The sequence below is a fragment of the Nestor notabilis genome, unplaced genomic scaffold (genome assembly GCF_000696875.1).
Source record: "Nestor notabilis isolate BGI_N333 unplaced genomic scaffold, ASM69687v1 scaffold9286, whole genome shotgun sequence".
In the NCBI taxonomy this organism is placed as follows: Eukaryota; Metazoa; Chordata; class Aves; order Psittaciformes; family Psittacidae; genus Nestor; species Nestor notabilis.
In genome coordinates, this window is record NW_009932410.1 from 34,624 (window position 1) to 49,217 (window position 14,594).

The following is a 14,594-nucleotide window of genomic DNA, read 5'->3' on the forward strand; positions in this document are numbered from 1 at the left end:
GTGGAAATGGTTTTGTGACTGAAATTGTATGAAATAACATTATTTTTAATACAGTACTTTTATGTATCCATTCTCAGAATGGTAATCCTTTAAATGTAGAAATATATTAAGTTGCCTGCTTAAAACCCAGCAAGACCATGCCTGTATCATGTAGTGGTAGTATGGAAGAAGCTGAACCACAAAAGAAAATATATGTAGGTAGACTTTGTGTGGTTCCTATTTTTACATAACAATTCTAAAACAAACAGCAGTGAATTTAAGGACATCACACAGAACTGGAGAAAGCATTTTCTGCAGTAGATCTAATGATGTAGTAAGTATCAAAAGAATATGTATTAGCTTTCATCATTGGGTTTGGCTGTTCTTCCACTATTGGAACCCTAATGCTTCTTTACATCAGCAGAGATTGTAATGTTTCAGCTCCGGACATCAGTCTGGCTTGTTAGAAAAAAGTGAGGGGTAATGTGGGCGAAAAGTGTAAAAGGGCATGATACATATGCAGGGGTAGGCTTGGATGTTAATCCTTTTGGGTGGTTCATATTTTGTAAAGAAATTACCTTTCAGAATTATTCATGATATTGCTATTCCTGGTTTTGCTCATCCTCTCTCTTTCACCTTCTGAACCATGCAGCATATGTAATTTGTATTGCCAAGACGAGATCTGCTACTGTGATTTTTTTTATTTTTTTATTTTTTTTAATTAATTTGCAATTTATATTCTGTATTGTCCCCTTACACCTTTCTGGCTGTTATGCTCATCCTGTTCTTGAGGACTACTTGAGGATGTTCAGATAAGGAAATGCTGTATATTGAGAGAACTTCTGAGAGAATTCTACCACTGAAGACAGAGAAAATTGACATAGGAGAAGGAAAATAGTAACCAAAGAAATACTAGAATGAAAACTTAACAATAATTATTACCCTTTTGGGGATTACTTAGATGTTCTATTAAGTGGGCTTCATATCAAGTGATTGGTAATTCTAAGAAGCACTATCAGAATCTAAAGAAAACCATAAACTTGTGAGATTTACAGGGTTTATTTGTTTCTGAGTGCAGACCTGAATAACAACTTTGCTGCTGGGGAATTATTTTTGTGGGTAGAGGCAATAACACCATTCCAATGCAGTCACACAGATGCATACTCACTGCTGAGCCACCTGATGCCAAAAGGATATGGTGACATTTTAGAAGTTTTTCAAAATAGCTGTGTCACAATTTCAAAACTCTTCAGATGGATTCAACACTGCAACTGAAAATCCATGAAATCTGGAACTTAACTAATGGATTTAAACCTCGATGAATAGTCGTGGTAATCTCTACAATGAAAAGAGATTTTTAAAAAATACATAATGTACTGTAGACAGGGGAAGAAATCAGTATATCCATTTCTTGGAACTTAACCTTATTTAGAACTGTGAAGGTCTGAAATTCTGGTACGAAAATGTTTTGGGGTTTTTTTGCGGGTTCTGAACATCCCTCATCCCAGATGACTTTAGTTTCTTTAGAGTGTTTTTATGTATAATGGAACTTCGTAAATCTTTTCTCTCTTTTGAGAAAGGAGAAGTATGTTATTGTGCATTATTTAATGTTACGTGTAACTTGGTATTATATTTGTTTGATGTATTGATACATCAATACAGAAATGTGAGATATTCTGCATGGCTTTAATTAATCTATTGTAAATTATATGTGATCTTCAGGAATCTGGGATTAAAGATCGTGGATAGTTAGATGTTTAAGTCACTTTTGCCAGAAGATGTATACAATAGATAAAGCTCCATCCAGAATTGCATCCCAATTTCATAAAATTCTAGAATTCTATTGCCCTCTGCTGGTTTAGCATACCTGTCTGTGGCTTGGTAGCACTGAACTATAAATGAACTGGCCTTACTTTTATTTTTTATGGTGAAATTATAGTAGATAAATAGTGTAATGAACCAGTTTGCTACTCACACTTTAATGTATTTTAAAATATAAATCAGTCTTGAGAACAATCTTTTTGGCCTTCTGAAGCTACGAGAGGTGACAAATTGGTTTCTTTTTTGTTGCTGAGATTTTCAGGTTGGAGAAGAAGCTTGATTTAGTATATTGCCCTTTTTTTAATTATTTTTTTTTCCTAAAGCAGTAAAAATGAAAACTAAGAAACAACAATGGAAGCTTCACAGTTCTTTCTTTATACTTTTATGACCTTTCCCCATATTTATGTGTACAATATATTTGAGTATAATTCCACATGGGAAAACCATTTATTGAATTTAATTTTTTGACTGATGTTATCCATGCAGCACCACGACTCATCCTATAAAGTAGCAGTGTTACTATGTCCTGGATGATCTGTAAGCTTACACTTGCAAGACTTTTTCAGGAAGAACCTTAACCAATACAGGAGAGGAAATGTCATGATCCCCTTTATTATGCAAAGAAGGTAATTTCACAGGTGTTGCAATGGCTTTCTCACAGAGGTCAAGCGAATAACCCATAGCACAGTAATTCCTCAAGGAGCTGAGGAGAAAGCTATTCTTTGCATTCAGCAGCAAGCTCCTTCTCAGCTCTTTCCTTCCTCTTCTCACGAAAAATAACCAAAACCAATAACTGAGGGTATAAGTTGGAGACAGAAATCCAGTTTACTTCTGGATTTCTCTAAAAAATAGTGAAGGGTTGAGTTTGCCACTCTGTTTCCATAGCCAAGAGACATGCAGTAAAAGCCTGTGAGAAAAGAGCAGTCTCAGGTATATTTATATTCTGTTTTTCACTCTTCTTGCAACTTCACAATCAACACCTTTACTAGAATAAACTTGCCTTCTTCCTTAAGCTTTTGTGGTGTAAAGGGTAATAACTGGTGAGTGATCAGCACACAACATGCTTTTCCAGAAACAAGCAATCTAAATAATACTGTGTCATAGAGAGGCTCTTTGGGGACCTGCACCTTGCAGTAAGTTTGGGAGTCTTGGACTTAGTGCACATTTTTTACTGAGCCACGAGTATCATTTTAAGAATGAGAGGTATGCAGGGTCAAGAAACAGCAAAAATCCTGGACAGGTATTATCCAGTGCCACTTAGTATGTTGGAAGTAATGGAAAGACAATTCCTGTATTCAGGAAGTTGCTTATAGCCACACATGGGAAGTCCCAAATCTACCTTGTGTTTTTACAAACTGTAGAATGTGATTTGTTATTTTGATATAGGTAATGTCTGTTTCATACATAATTTGGGAGGTGAGTGTTTGGGGCTTTTTTAAGTGCCATTAGTCTATTGAAAAGAACCAGTGTCCTTTGCAGAAGTTAACTCTTTTCATGTTGATTATTAGGATTTACACCTTAATGCTCATTTAAGCTATCATACAACAGCTTTAGAGTAAGGACTTTTTCAGTTCAGAACTATTTTTATTATTTTCTTCTGGGGTCTTTTTTAAGCTGTCAGCTCCTAAATCCTCTCTTATAAGTAGGAAATTCTTTTGCTGCCTCCTACATTCATTCTGTCTGGCAGAATTGAATTATTGGGACAGGGAGAAAGAGCATAAATGTTGGTATAGTTTAGCTGTCCTACGGAAAGGTAGGTGAAGATTTGTTTTATGTATGTATTATTGCTTGATGAAAAAAGCACTGAACTACTGTTTTACTTAAGTTGGAGAAACGTTGCATTCTTTTGAACGAAACAGTAAACATTGGGGACCTTTTAATATATTGGATTAGTTTCCAATCTAGTCAAACCAGCTGAGTAAGCACTCCCAGAGCAGAGAATATAGGCGCTGCAAGCTTCATGGAATGCTTATATTTGTACCAAGTGTTAGTAGTCCCTGGATGTTGACTGCATAGAAGCAGCAGTGTGCTTCTTAAGGTTGGTTTTCATGCTGCTTTTTTACAAACAAACTAACCAAAACAAGCTGGGAATCCAAAGTGATTTTGTCCAAAATAACCAACAGAGCTGAGCCTGGAACTACAAGTCCTGACTTTGATTCTGTGTTCTGGTCCCTATCAGGTTTTACCATTTGTTTTAACACATGCAGGTGATAAGAAGAATAATGTTTATGATCACTTAGCATTTTGATAGATTTTCTTTCATCCATTTGCAAACAAACTATTTTTGTTTTGTCTAGAAGTTACTGTCAGTGTTGATTTATGTCATCGTATTTAATATACATCTCTATTGTTTAAAAATTTTGTTTTGTACATGGCTGTTCATGGTTTTAAATTATGAACACAGGAAGAGCATCTAAAAGCCTCTCAGCTTTCCTGTTGTGTTTGTCCCACATGTAAATCATTCATTCTGGTTTTATTTCTGTAACACTATTACTATGGAACCAGGCTTATGAGTTATTTTGTTTTGGGTTTGTGCCAAAGACCACCCCTTCTTTACCTAGTTTACACAATTACCTGATTTGGGCTGGAGACATCAAAGGCAGATGGACAGGTTGATAATCAGATCACTCTTTTGTGTGGCATTTACTACACAAGTTGGCATGAGTTAGCTGTACCAACGAGCTAGGCTTGAATAGACATTTTACCCTTTTCTTCCCTTTTCTTCCCCTCTTTCTTCCCTCCTTCCTGACACCATACCCCTCCCCCCCCACCTTTTTCCTTTTCCTGACATCATACTCTCTTTTTGCAGCTGTATCATGACTGGAAATTACTGCCAGTGACAAAAAGTAAGGAATAAATCAAAGTAAGAGTCATGATACAGCTTTAGCAGTGACTATTGCTTTCAAGATATTACCCATATTTATATTCCATGTTTTACCTGTCATCTCCATTCCTCTATAACACAAGTTTTGAGCATCTGGATTTTGACTTAGGTAAATGATTGGGCCAGATCCATTCTGTGGGCCCTGTGTAATTTATCACAGCTGAATAAATTAAACCATTTTAAGCCAGCTGTATACACACGTGTAACAGTGAAAGATATGAAATGTGTACACCTCTTAAAGAATAAAGATTATGGTAAAGCAGGTAGCTTTTACAGGAGGGTAGAGGTAGTCTTTCCTGTTTCTTTATTTTCTCATTTTTACAATTAAAAGACTCAATTTCACGTACAGTTAGTTGTCCCACTAATTTAACAGGCTTGACATAGTCATGAGTTGGTGTATATTTTGTATGCCTGAGGTTTCATCAAGGGATCCCCTGCAGTCAGTACAAAGATCAGTAGGATGCTATTTGAACTGTCCTGTTCTGTGATTTAACAGCTAGATCAAGCACAGGATCCATTAGCGTGTGATCAGTTGTCCTTTCCTCTGAGCTACCGTAAACTGCATCACAACCGAAACTTGGGAATCTGTTAAACAAGCCAGCTATCTTCTGTTTCAGTATTGGATAAACAAACTCATATGTAATGCAGCATGAATCTTCCATGAGTTTAGATTTCGTAACAGGTTACCAAGAAATTTTGATTAAATTCTGCATGATTAAATAAAAAATTTATTTCTCAGGTTTTGATTGTTAATCACAAGAAGATATTTCAGTTGGATAAATTTTAGTAGCATGTCACATATAATTTTCTTAAACATACCATTTCAAAGAGCTTTGTCTTTGTAGGGAATGAATACATGGCACATGATCAGGACTTTTAGTTCATCATGTACTTGGAAAAGCAGTGTGTGGAAAACACAGTTCGAAAAATTGCAAAACCAGAAATTTGTAAAACAGACTTTAAAATTTTCAGTTGTAATTTCCTAGCCTTCCACTTGAATACCTGGGTGCCTGCTAAGGAAATATTGTATGTACTGGCTGTTGTGTACAATTATACATCTATTAATATAAATTGAGTAGTTTTAATGGTCTGCAATACAGTGGTTTACAACATAATCATAGAATAGTTAAGGTTGGAAAGGACCTTAAGATCATCTTCCAAACCCCTGCCGTGGACGGGGATGCCTCACCCTAGACCATGTCACCTAAGGCTCTGCCCAGCCTAGCTGCAAACGCAAACAGGGATGGAGCATTTACCACTTCTCCAGACAACCTGTTCTAGTGCCTCACCACCCTCACAGTAAAGAACTTGTTCCTTCATTAAAGTAAAGTTAAACTTCTAGATACATTGTATATTTCAGGTTTGAGTAGTATTTTGAGTGAAAGCCATTAAATGAGGCACCGAGTAATGTACTTTATTCTTCAGTTCTGCTGCAGATATAATAATAAGCAGCTATTTAGATAACCTGCCTCTTTGCTATATGTGGTATACAACACAAGTTTTTTTGTGGGCTCCTTTTTTTTTCCAGAAAGTAAGAATGCATGATATATTTTATTTTTCATGATTCAGGTCATTGAAATAAATTTTCCTGTCATTGTATGTCGTTATCAAGAATATAAAACAATTCACTGGACGACTAGTGCTACCTAAATAAATAGACCTACTTGAAAAAAGTAGTTCGTTCATAATGAGTAGTGTTGTAACAAACCTGGTTTTGTTTGAGACCTTACAGGGATCCCAGACCCTTGTGACTTCAAAGAACATACCCAGTTTAGCAATCTTTCAGTACCTGGATTTGTGTCATAAAGTACAGTAGATAACAATAAAAATAACAATTTATCTAAACTTCTGCTGTTGCAACAAATACAGCTTATTGGAAGGACTTAGTTGCCACTTAAATTTCATTACCATAGTTCTGACTTTTAAATAAAATGAGAAATAATTTTCATCAGTTTGAATACTGATTTCTGTGTTATGGGCCTAGGTTATTAAAAATACTATATTGTTGGCAAGGAAGATGTTTTATATTAAGAATGTGTTCTGTACTGTCATCACAGAATTCTTCCTCTTAGTTTCATTTTTCTAACTGTGAATCAAGAAGGCCATGACGTTCACTGGCATTAGACTTGTATGCAAGCTTCATGCATGTTAATTTGTTTAATGGCACAGAATGAGATAATTTCTCTTTCCTATATTGCAGTACAAAAGATGGTACATATTGTGTATTACATTCTTTATACCCGATTTCATGTATATGTATTTCAATACTCAAGCCATAGCCTTTAAAGGAAATTAAATAATAGGACTAATATGTCAATTTTGCATGGTTTTTGCTTTCAGAAATTGGCACCTGGAGTTAGTCAGTTTGCTTACACCTGTGTGCAAGACCATCCCATCTGGACTAACCAACAGTTTTGGGAAACAACCTTTTATAGTAATGTGCAAAATCAAGTTCGCTCCCTCTACCTTTCAGCCAAAGATGACAACCATGCAGTACAGTTGAGACAAAAGGTAGGAGAATATATTATAAAGTAAATACCAAGGTAGTATTTTTATTCACTTTTTAATTGTCTCCTAAGTTATAGAGCTATAAGTTGTGGTTTCTCCCATTTAATGTATTTTTCTTTCATTTTTGCCATATTAAACAGCATAAAATAACATGAAAAATAACAAAAAACTACATTTATCTGCAAAACATTATAGTTTGATGTTGCTCGTGATTTTTCAAACAACCACTTTTTGTATAAATTTCCACACTTTCAGGTATAAGTTTTTCCTGAGAGTAGTAACTTTTTGCATAGCAGTGTTACAAACATATGAACAATCTAAGCTAGCAGCAGTTCTCATGCCCAATGTTAGATTATTACCAAACCCTAGGGTGGTTTCTGTTGAATGGCACTCAGTCTGCTTTAGTGAAATTGGACAGATCTTCCAGAACACAAATTATATGTCTCAGTAGGATGAAAGTACCTCTGTAATGCAAAAATAAAAGTATAATGGGAAGCCTTGCAGCATGCTAAAATAACTCTTTTTTTTTTTTTCTTTTTTTTTTTTTTTTAAAGGAGCATCACATACACATAGGAAAGAGCCGTTTGTAATCTCTCTTCTTGTATGTTTATTATCAACTATGTGACTGAAAAGTGTATGCTATCCAAAGTCATACAGCACTGTAGAGACAGGAAGTAAAATAGAGATACTCCCAGGAAAGGAGTCAGAATGAGGAACAGAAAAGGCATGTCAGACATATGAGGGATAAAGAGCAAGGGATTGTGGGACTGTGTGTGGGGAACCCCTTAAAGTCTGACTCTATGTAAAGATGTGGAGAGTAGTAGAACTTAAAAGCAAGCATCTACTTTAACCCTCACATGTGTCCATGTGGAAAATTTGGTCAACTTCAACTTAGTATAAAAAAAACATTTACAAGATACCTAGTCCTTTAATAATTTATCATCAGGCATTATGTCACTAATATTGGCTGCCAGATTCCTTTATTCTAACTTCCTCAGGCTATAATACAGTTTGACTATGTGCAACCTACCTGGTTTGTTTCAACCAAAAGCTAGACTTGGACTCAACATGTAAAAGCATGAATGTTTCAGCTGGTCTGGAAACTATTTATATAAAAGCTTGCTTCACCTGAACATCCAAGGAATTTGGAGAATATTACCTGCATGAAGCAATGAGCTTCTCAATCCAATTTATGCTTGCTTTTATGTGAGCTAAGTGGATGAGCTAAGGAGAGCAACTATATTAAAATCAGTAAGCCACTCTGAAGAGACATGGGCGATTGTATAGCATAAAACACATCTAGAAAGAAATTGTTATTTAGATCTGTCCACATTGTGCTACTTGCATATTTCAGTAAACTGCTTTCAAAGCTCAGTTCCTATAATCATAGCTCTTCTTAAACCCTATTGAGTGTAGTTATTTGTTTTTTCTTTTAAAATTAATATACAATTTACTGAAGAAGATTACTAAACAGCCTTTTTTATTTCATTCTACATGTCTTCTAGGAGAAAAATTCTGTAGGTTCAGACCAGGATAAGACAGCAATGGACCTGGCTGCTGAGCAATTGCGATTGTGGCCAACTCTTAATAAGCAAATGCAGCAGGAGCTCATCCAGAATGAAGAAAGTACAGTTTTCAGTCAGGCAATTCATTTTGCTAACCTCATGGTCTACCTGCTAGTACCACTGGATACAAGTAAGAACAAGCTGTTGAGAACATCAGCTACTGGTGACTGGGAGAGTGGAAGCAACAGTATTGTCACAAACAGGTGGGTGTACAACTTCAGTGGTAATCAGTCAGGATAGGTCACAGTTCTCAAAAGCTTCTTAATTTTCAGGATTTGTTCTAAATACCAGATCATTTCAGTATGTTCACTTCTTCTCAAGTTCATTAATTAAGTAGAGTAGTCTAACATGGTTCCTCTTAAATAACAGAACTCAATCTGGAGCAATCTACCACCATTTAAAGGAACATAAAAGTTTTATTATTACAGTAAGAGTTTGTAATCTAGTAATGCAAACACTAAAAGCAAATATAGGGTACAATGAGAAAGAAAACAGCAATCCAACACCTACTGTTATATAACTTGAAAAACCTAAAATCATAGAATAGTTAGGGTTGGAAAGGACCTTAAGATCATCTAGTTCCAACCCCCCTGCCATGAGCAGGGACACCACACACTAAACTATGTCACCCAAGGCTCTGTCCAGCCTGGCCTTGAACACCTAAAATCAAGAAAGCGTTTGTATAGCATCCATAAAATCCCAGTTTCAAAAGCTGCAAGGAAGAAAGGCACTGAGGTCACACAAAGCAAGAAGGCTAAACTAGTATGGCAAAAGTTAAATTACTAAGGAGGCAGGAGGAGTATAAATGCCAGTTACATTCCCTAGCGTTGCAAATCTATAAAATAGACTTCCTTTCTCTCTAGGTGGTTTTCATTATCACCTATGATCTGTCAGAATTCCCACCTGATAAAGTTGTAGAACACTGTGAGAACACCGGCATCACGTAAAGGATAGGCTCCCTATCAGTATCAGACCTTCCCATGGCTACTGATTTCTGCTGACTAAACACGTCTAAACTCAGACATTAGGATGTGCTCAGGAGACAGGTTGTGGTGTATGTTGTAATGTGTGAATCTGACCTTTAATATTATTATGGGAAGCATTTTTAGACATTCAAAGTACATCTCCCACTGACCTGCTTGCACTTTTATCTGATGCACAAACAACTATTATTATGACCTTTTTGCTTTTGAATGCTTTGCTCTGCAACCAAAATATTCATTTAATGTATCTTTCTCTGTGTAACTGGATATTTGTTTACCATGGGTTGCAAATAATGTATTTGACTCCATGAAGAGAAGACATAGAGCTCACTTCCAAGCAGCTTTTTTTCTCTTGTGGGCCTGTCTGCACTGGATTCATGGAGGGAAAATTCTCCTATGTCATCATCCACACAGTTCTAACAGTGTTAATGAAAAGATGATGTAACTGTGGCACCACCGTGCGCTTTTAGCAAGGTTTATGAATTGTAGCTAGAAAAAAAACCACCACAGCTTGTCTGTGTCTAGCCAGATACCACCTTTGCATCACCAGTTGAAATTTTCCAGGCTTGAAATTTCTTTTGTTTATGTCTGTAGTATTGCAGGCAGCGTTGCAGAGAGTTATGACACTGAAAGTGGATTTGAGGACTCTGAGAACAATGATGTTGCAAATGCAGTTGTACGCTTCATCACGAGATTTATTGACAAAGTTTGCACAGAGAGCGGTGTTACACAGGATCACATCAAGGGTCTTCATTGTATGATACCAGGTAGGAATTGTGATGTGTGGTTTGTAGTCTTTCTTTTTTCTATTATTTTTTCTAGTAAGAGAAATGTACTTTTTGGTTTCAGTTACTTTCAGTGAAGTTACAAGCTTAGATTTCTTTTCTAGATTGTAATTGCTGTTGAATTTCAGTTAATTATTCCTTTGATGTTTAAATTTGAGAATTTCAGAATATCAAAGTTTTAATTAGATTGCAACTTTCTCTTTCGTATTATGTAAGTCTTCATTTATAGTATTACTGCTTTCCAGGCATTGTTGCAATGCACATAGAGACCCTGGAGGCTGTCCATCGTGAGAGTAGGCGGCTTCCACCAATACAGAAGGCAAGTGTTATGAAACATATTTGTATTCTTTACAAATATTAGAATCATTCAATTTAGTCATCTTTTTTTCCTCTTATAATGGTACGAGGAAATATCAAAACATTGTAAGAAAATTTCCACCAGTGATAAATAAAATGCTTGGCTTTGGTCTCATGAAATATGAACTTATAAAACTAGTAGAGCCAAACTTCTGATCGTAAGCAAGCTATTGCATGCCTAATGTTTTTTCAGACCCATTTCTCTTAATCGAGTCCAAACTCCATCTTCCTTCTTTGGACTCAGTCTCATAACTATTTTGTTTTCAAATTTTTTTAAGCCAAATATTAGAACTAGATTGAGGTGTAACACTGATACCACTGTTACACTTTCATTTATTTGCATCAGCCCAAAATTCTGCGACCAACTTTACTGCCAGGAGAAGAATTTGTTTGTGAAGGTCTCCGTGTGCTGCTGGATCCTGATGGCAGAGAGGAAGCTACAGGAGGACTGCTTGGAGGTCCTCACATCCTCCCTGCTGAAGGAGCTTTGTTCCTTACCACTTACAGAATTATATTTAAAGGCACTCCTCATGATCAACTGGGTAAGAAAAATTAAACAGTGAGAACTGTACTCCTTCAGACAGGCAGGACTTTGAGCTGGCCTATCCACCTAGAATAGCATGAACATAAAAATGTATATAGCTCACAGTATAACTTTTCATCTTTATCAGATAAGAATAATCTCTTAATACAGTTTTTTATCACTACATGTAACAGTCATTGACTTTGAATTTACATTTAATTTAACTAGAACTTATTCAGGTAAGGCATTAGGTGCTAAATATTTGTTTACTCATGCGTATAGTATTCCTGTCTTCAGTAATTTATGTAATATCATAATATTATGAACTTGTCTTAGAGGAAATTTCAGTAGGCTGTCCCATGACATTATGAGTTTTCACAGACTACTTAAAGTTGGAGTCAGAAAATAAGGACATTCATGACTATATTTCATAATTTCCATAGACTTTTGAATGGACAAAATGCTTAGTATATTTGTATCTGACTTCCATCTGTAAAGTTGGTCTAATAATGCTTCCTTATTTGTAAGCTTCTTCACTACTAAGAGAGAATAAATATACTGTGTGAGACCTGCAGCTTCTGCTGCCCCTAGCTTTTCATTAAACAATGGTTTTTTGAAGCACTGGAAGTCTGTTAAATGAAACATTCATGAGCTAGTATTCTCTCAAATATCTATTAATAAATTCAGTATTCTTTTGATTATGTACTGGAAACAGTTCTTCTGAATGATAAATCTTTATATTTTGACATCTGGCATTTCTAAGCACATTGTCTTTCAGAAGTATAAATTTATTGTGGAAAGTTCATGGTCATGCCAAAAAATATCAGTGTATATCATTAATTGTTTATAAGTTGTATAATGCAATATGAAATTTGAGTAAGATTGAAACTGTTCTGTCACCCCCTATCAACCTAGGTTTTGGGTGTACATTTCCATCGTGTATACAGACTTGGAAGGAAAGAGATTATTTTTCTAATCATCCCAGCTGTAATTAAGCAGAAATTCAGATTACTGATAATACTTTAGGAATTTACCTTTTCAGGTATTTTGCCTGAAATTAATTAGGTACCATTACTTTTGTGTTGCTTTGTACTCCCTCATTCGTATCTATTCAAAGTACTATGTGACCAAACCAGATCTGATTCTGTGGTCTTAACAAGTATGTGTAAATACAATATTATGGTCCTCAGTTGGAGAGCAGACAGTGATCCGGAGCTTTCCTATTGCATCTGTTACGAAGGAGAAGAAGATCACTGTACAAAACCAGCTGCAGCAAAGTATGCAGGAAGGACTGCAGATCACTTCAGCTACCTTTCAGGTAAAAGGAAGCTTTTTAAAAATTTACGTGACAGCACAGCTCAAAATATTTAGGAGCAGTGCTTTGTTCTGATATTTGTGTTCAGTTTTCTGCCATCTAAAGTCAATAGAAAATGAAGTCCTCTCATAGAAACCCTGGCGTTTCTTGGCCTAGGTGATACTTAGAGGGTTTCATTTACAAATTTGATTTCTTTTCACTCCTTTCATCGCCTTTCAATTTTGGATCCAGTAAAGGGCTATTCTGGGAGCAAATCTCTTAATGTTGAATAAGTAGAGGCCTAGGCAGGCCAGTGGAAACATGCTTTCTCTCTCCTTCAGCAACATGGAATGTATATGGAAAAGCTATAAATACTGCCTTCTTCTCCAGACTTGTCATTTTACCAGCGTTCTGTAAAAATCCATGGCAGAAAGTCATGGCACACCTCACATGGAAGCTGCACTTCCAGGAGTCTTTAGGCTAGTCACCATTGGCCAGAACCAGTGAGCGTCCATGCGACTTGCACAGATCCTGACTTCTGTACAGGCCCTGATAGTTTCCTGTCTGTAGGTTCTTGCCTCAGTGTGTTTAGAAGCATGTACTGCAGGGTGACTGATAGAGGTGGACTTCTAGGAGTTGGGAATCATGAGGTCTCTGAAGTTTTCCCTCTATGTTTTGTCCTGGTGGTGATCTGGGAGGTAGTCAAACCGTAGGAGATGGAAAGGTGAAGGCAAAGAATTTTATATCATGGATTGAAAGTAGACTGCAGTACTTAAGATATGAGATATTTATTGGGTTAGGTGACTCCAGAAGTGTATTTTCATTGAGAACAAAAACTAACATTTGAACACATAATAAAATAGATCATGAGCATTTTACTAGTTCCTTAAATAACACACATTATTTAGCTAATTGTTCATGATTAGATATTGCAACAAAATTCTTCAGTGGTGGTGAGGCACCAAGCAGGTTACTCATGGAAGTTGTGGATGCCCCATCCCTGGAATTGTTCAGGGCCAGGTTGGATGGGGCTTTGAACAACCTGGTCTAGTGGAAGGTGTTCCTGCCTGTGGCAGCGGGGGTTAGACTAGATGATCTTTAAGGTCCTTTCCATCCTAAACCATTCTATCACCCTATTCAAAAGCGTATCATTTGAATAAAAGTGAGTAAAGCAATTGACAGAAAGTTCTTGCTGTGGACTTCACAAGGACTTCAATTTTCCGGGAATATTTTTACCAGAATAGTTAGCGTACTTCAACAATGTGCTAAATACAGACACAGCTCAGTGTTTTCTGTGCTGGATTCTGGTCAGACGTCATCTTTGTTTTTGTTTAGCATAGTTTTGTATTAGGTTATGAGAACAAAAACAATCAGCAAACAGTTTACTTTCTGTTCCCTTTGTAACAGCTAGAGTTCAATACAGTATGAAATAGCCCCTCTTGTTTGCTTATTAATTGTGACTTTCAGGTGTTTGCTGCAGTTATGCTATTTAGTCTCTTTAAAACTTAGATCAGTGTGACCCCTAAAGATTCCAGAGCTCCTTTCAAGGAGGTCCTAGAACAACAGAGTTATTAGTCATTTGGAAAGTATTTAAAAAACAAGTGAATTTAAAAAGCAGTGATGAAATGCACCTTCTAGATAGCAAAGAAAAAGACACTGAAATGGTTTATAGGTATGCCTTCAGAAATAAAGCTCTAGGATATTTCTTTGTTTGCTGACTCCTCATGGCTGAGATGAAGAGTAGGATTCTTTTATTATTTTATTTTTTTTCCCAAAAAGTGTTTCGAAAAGCGTTTTTAGTGGGTAGATAGATCAGGATTGAATAGCACAAGGTTAGTCCATTTTAAGGATTGGATTTCACTATTACGTTTTTATTAGTAGTAGCTTTTTATACT

General features: G+C 36.1%; 1 protein-coding gene across 1 annotated transcript in view; it reads left to right on the forward strand.

Annotated features, from left to right (window-relative positions):
• Positions 1-14,594, forward strand: part of LOC104407182 (myotubularin-related protein 13-like) — a gene marked incomplete at both ends in the record, with an annotated part of 75,273 nt that overhangs the window by 34,377 nt on the left and 26,302 nt on the right. The window contains 6 exons of the mRNA XM_010016381.1: positions 7,025-7,195; positions 8,698-8,960; positions 10,335-10,507; positions 10,771-10,844; positions 11,229-11,424; positions 12,596-12,723. Of these exons, the coding sequence (XP_010014683.1) occupies positions 7,025-7,195; positions 8,698-8,960; positions 10,335-10,507; positions 10,771-10,844; positions 11,229-11,424; positions 12,596-12,723 (1,005 nt within the window). The remainder of the gene's footprint in view (positions 1-7,024; positions 7,196-8,697; positions 8,961-10,334; positions 10,508-10,770; positions 10,845-11,228; positions 11,425-12,595; positions 12,724-14,594) is intronic.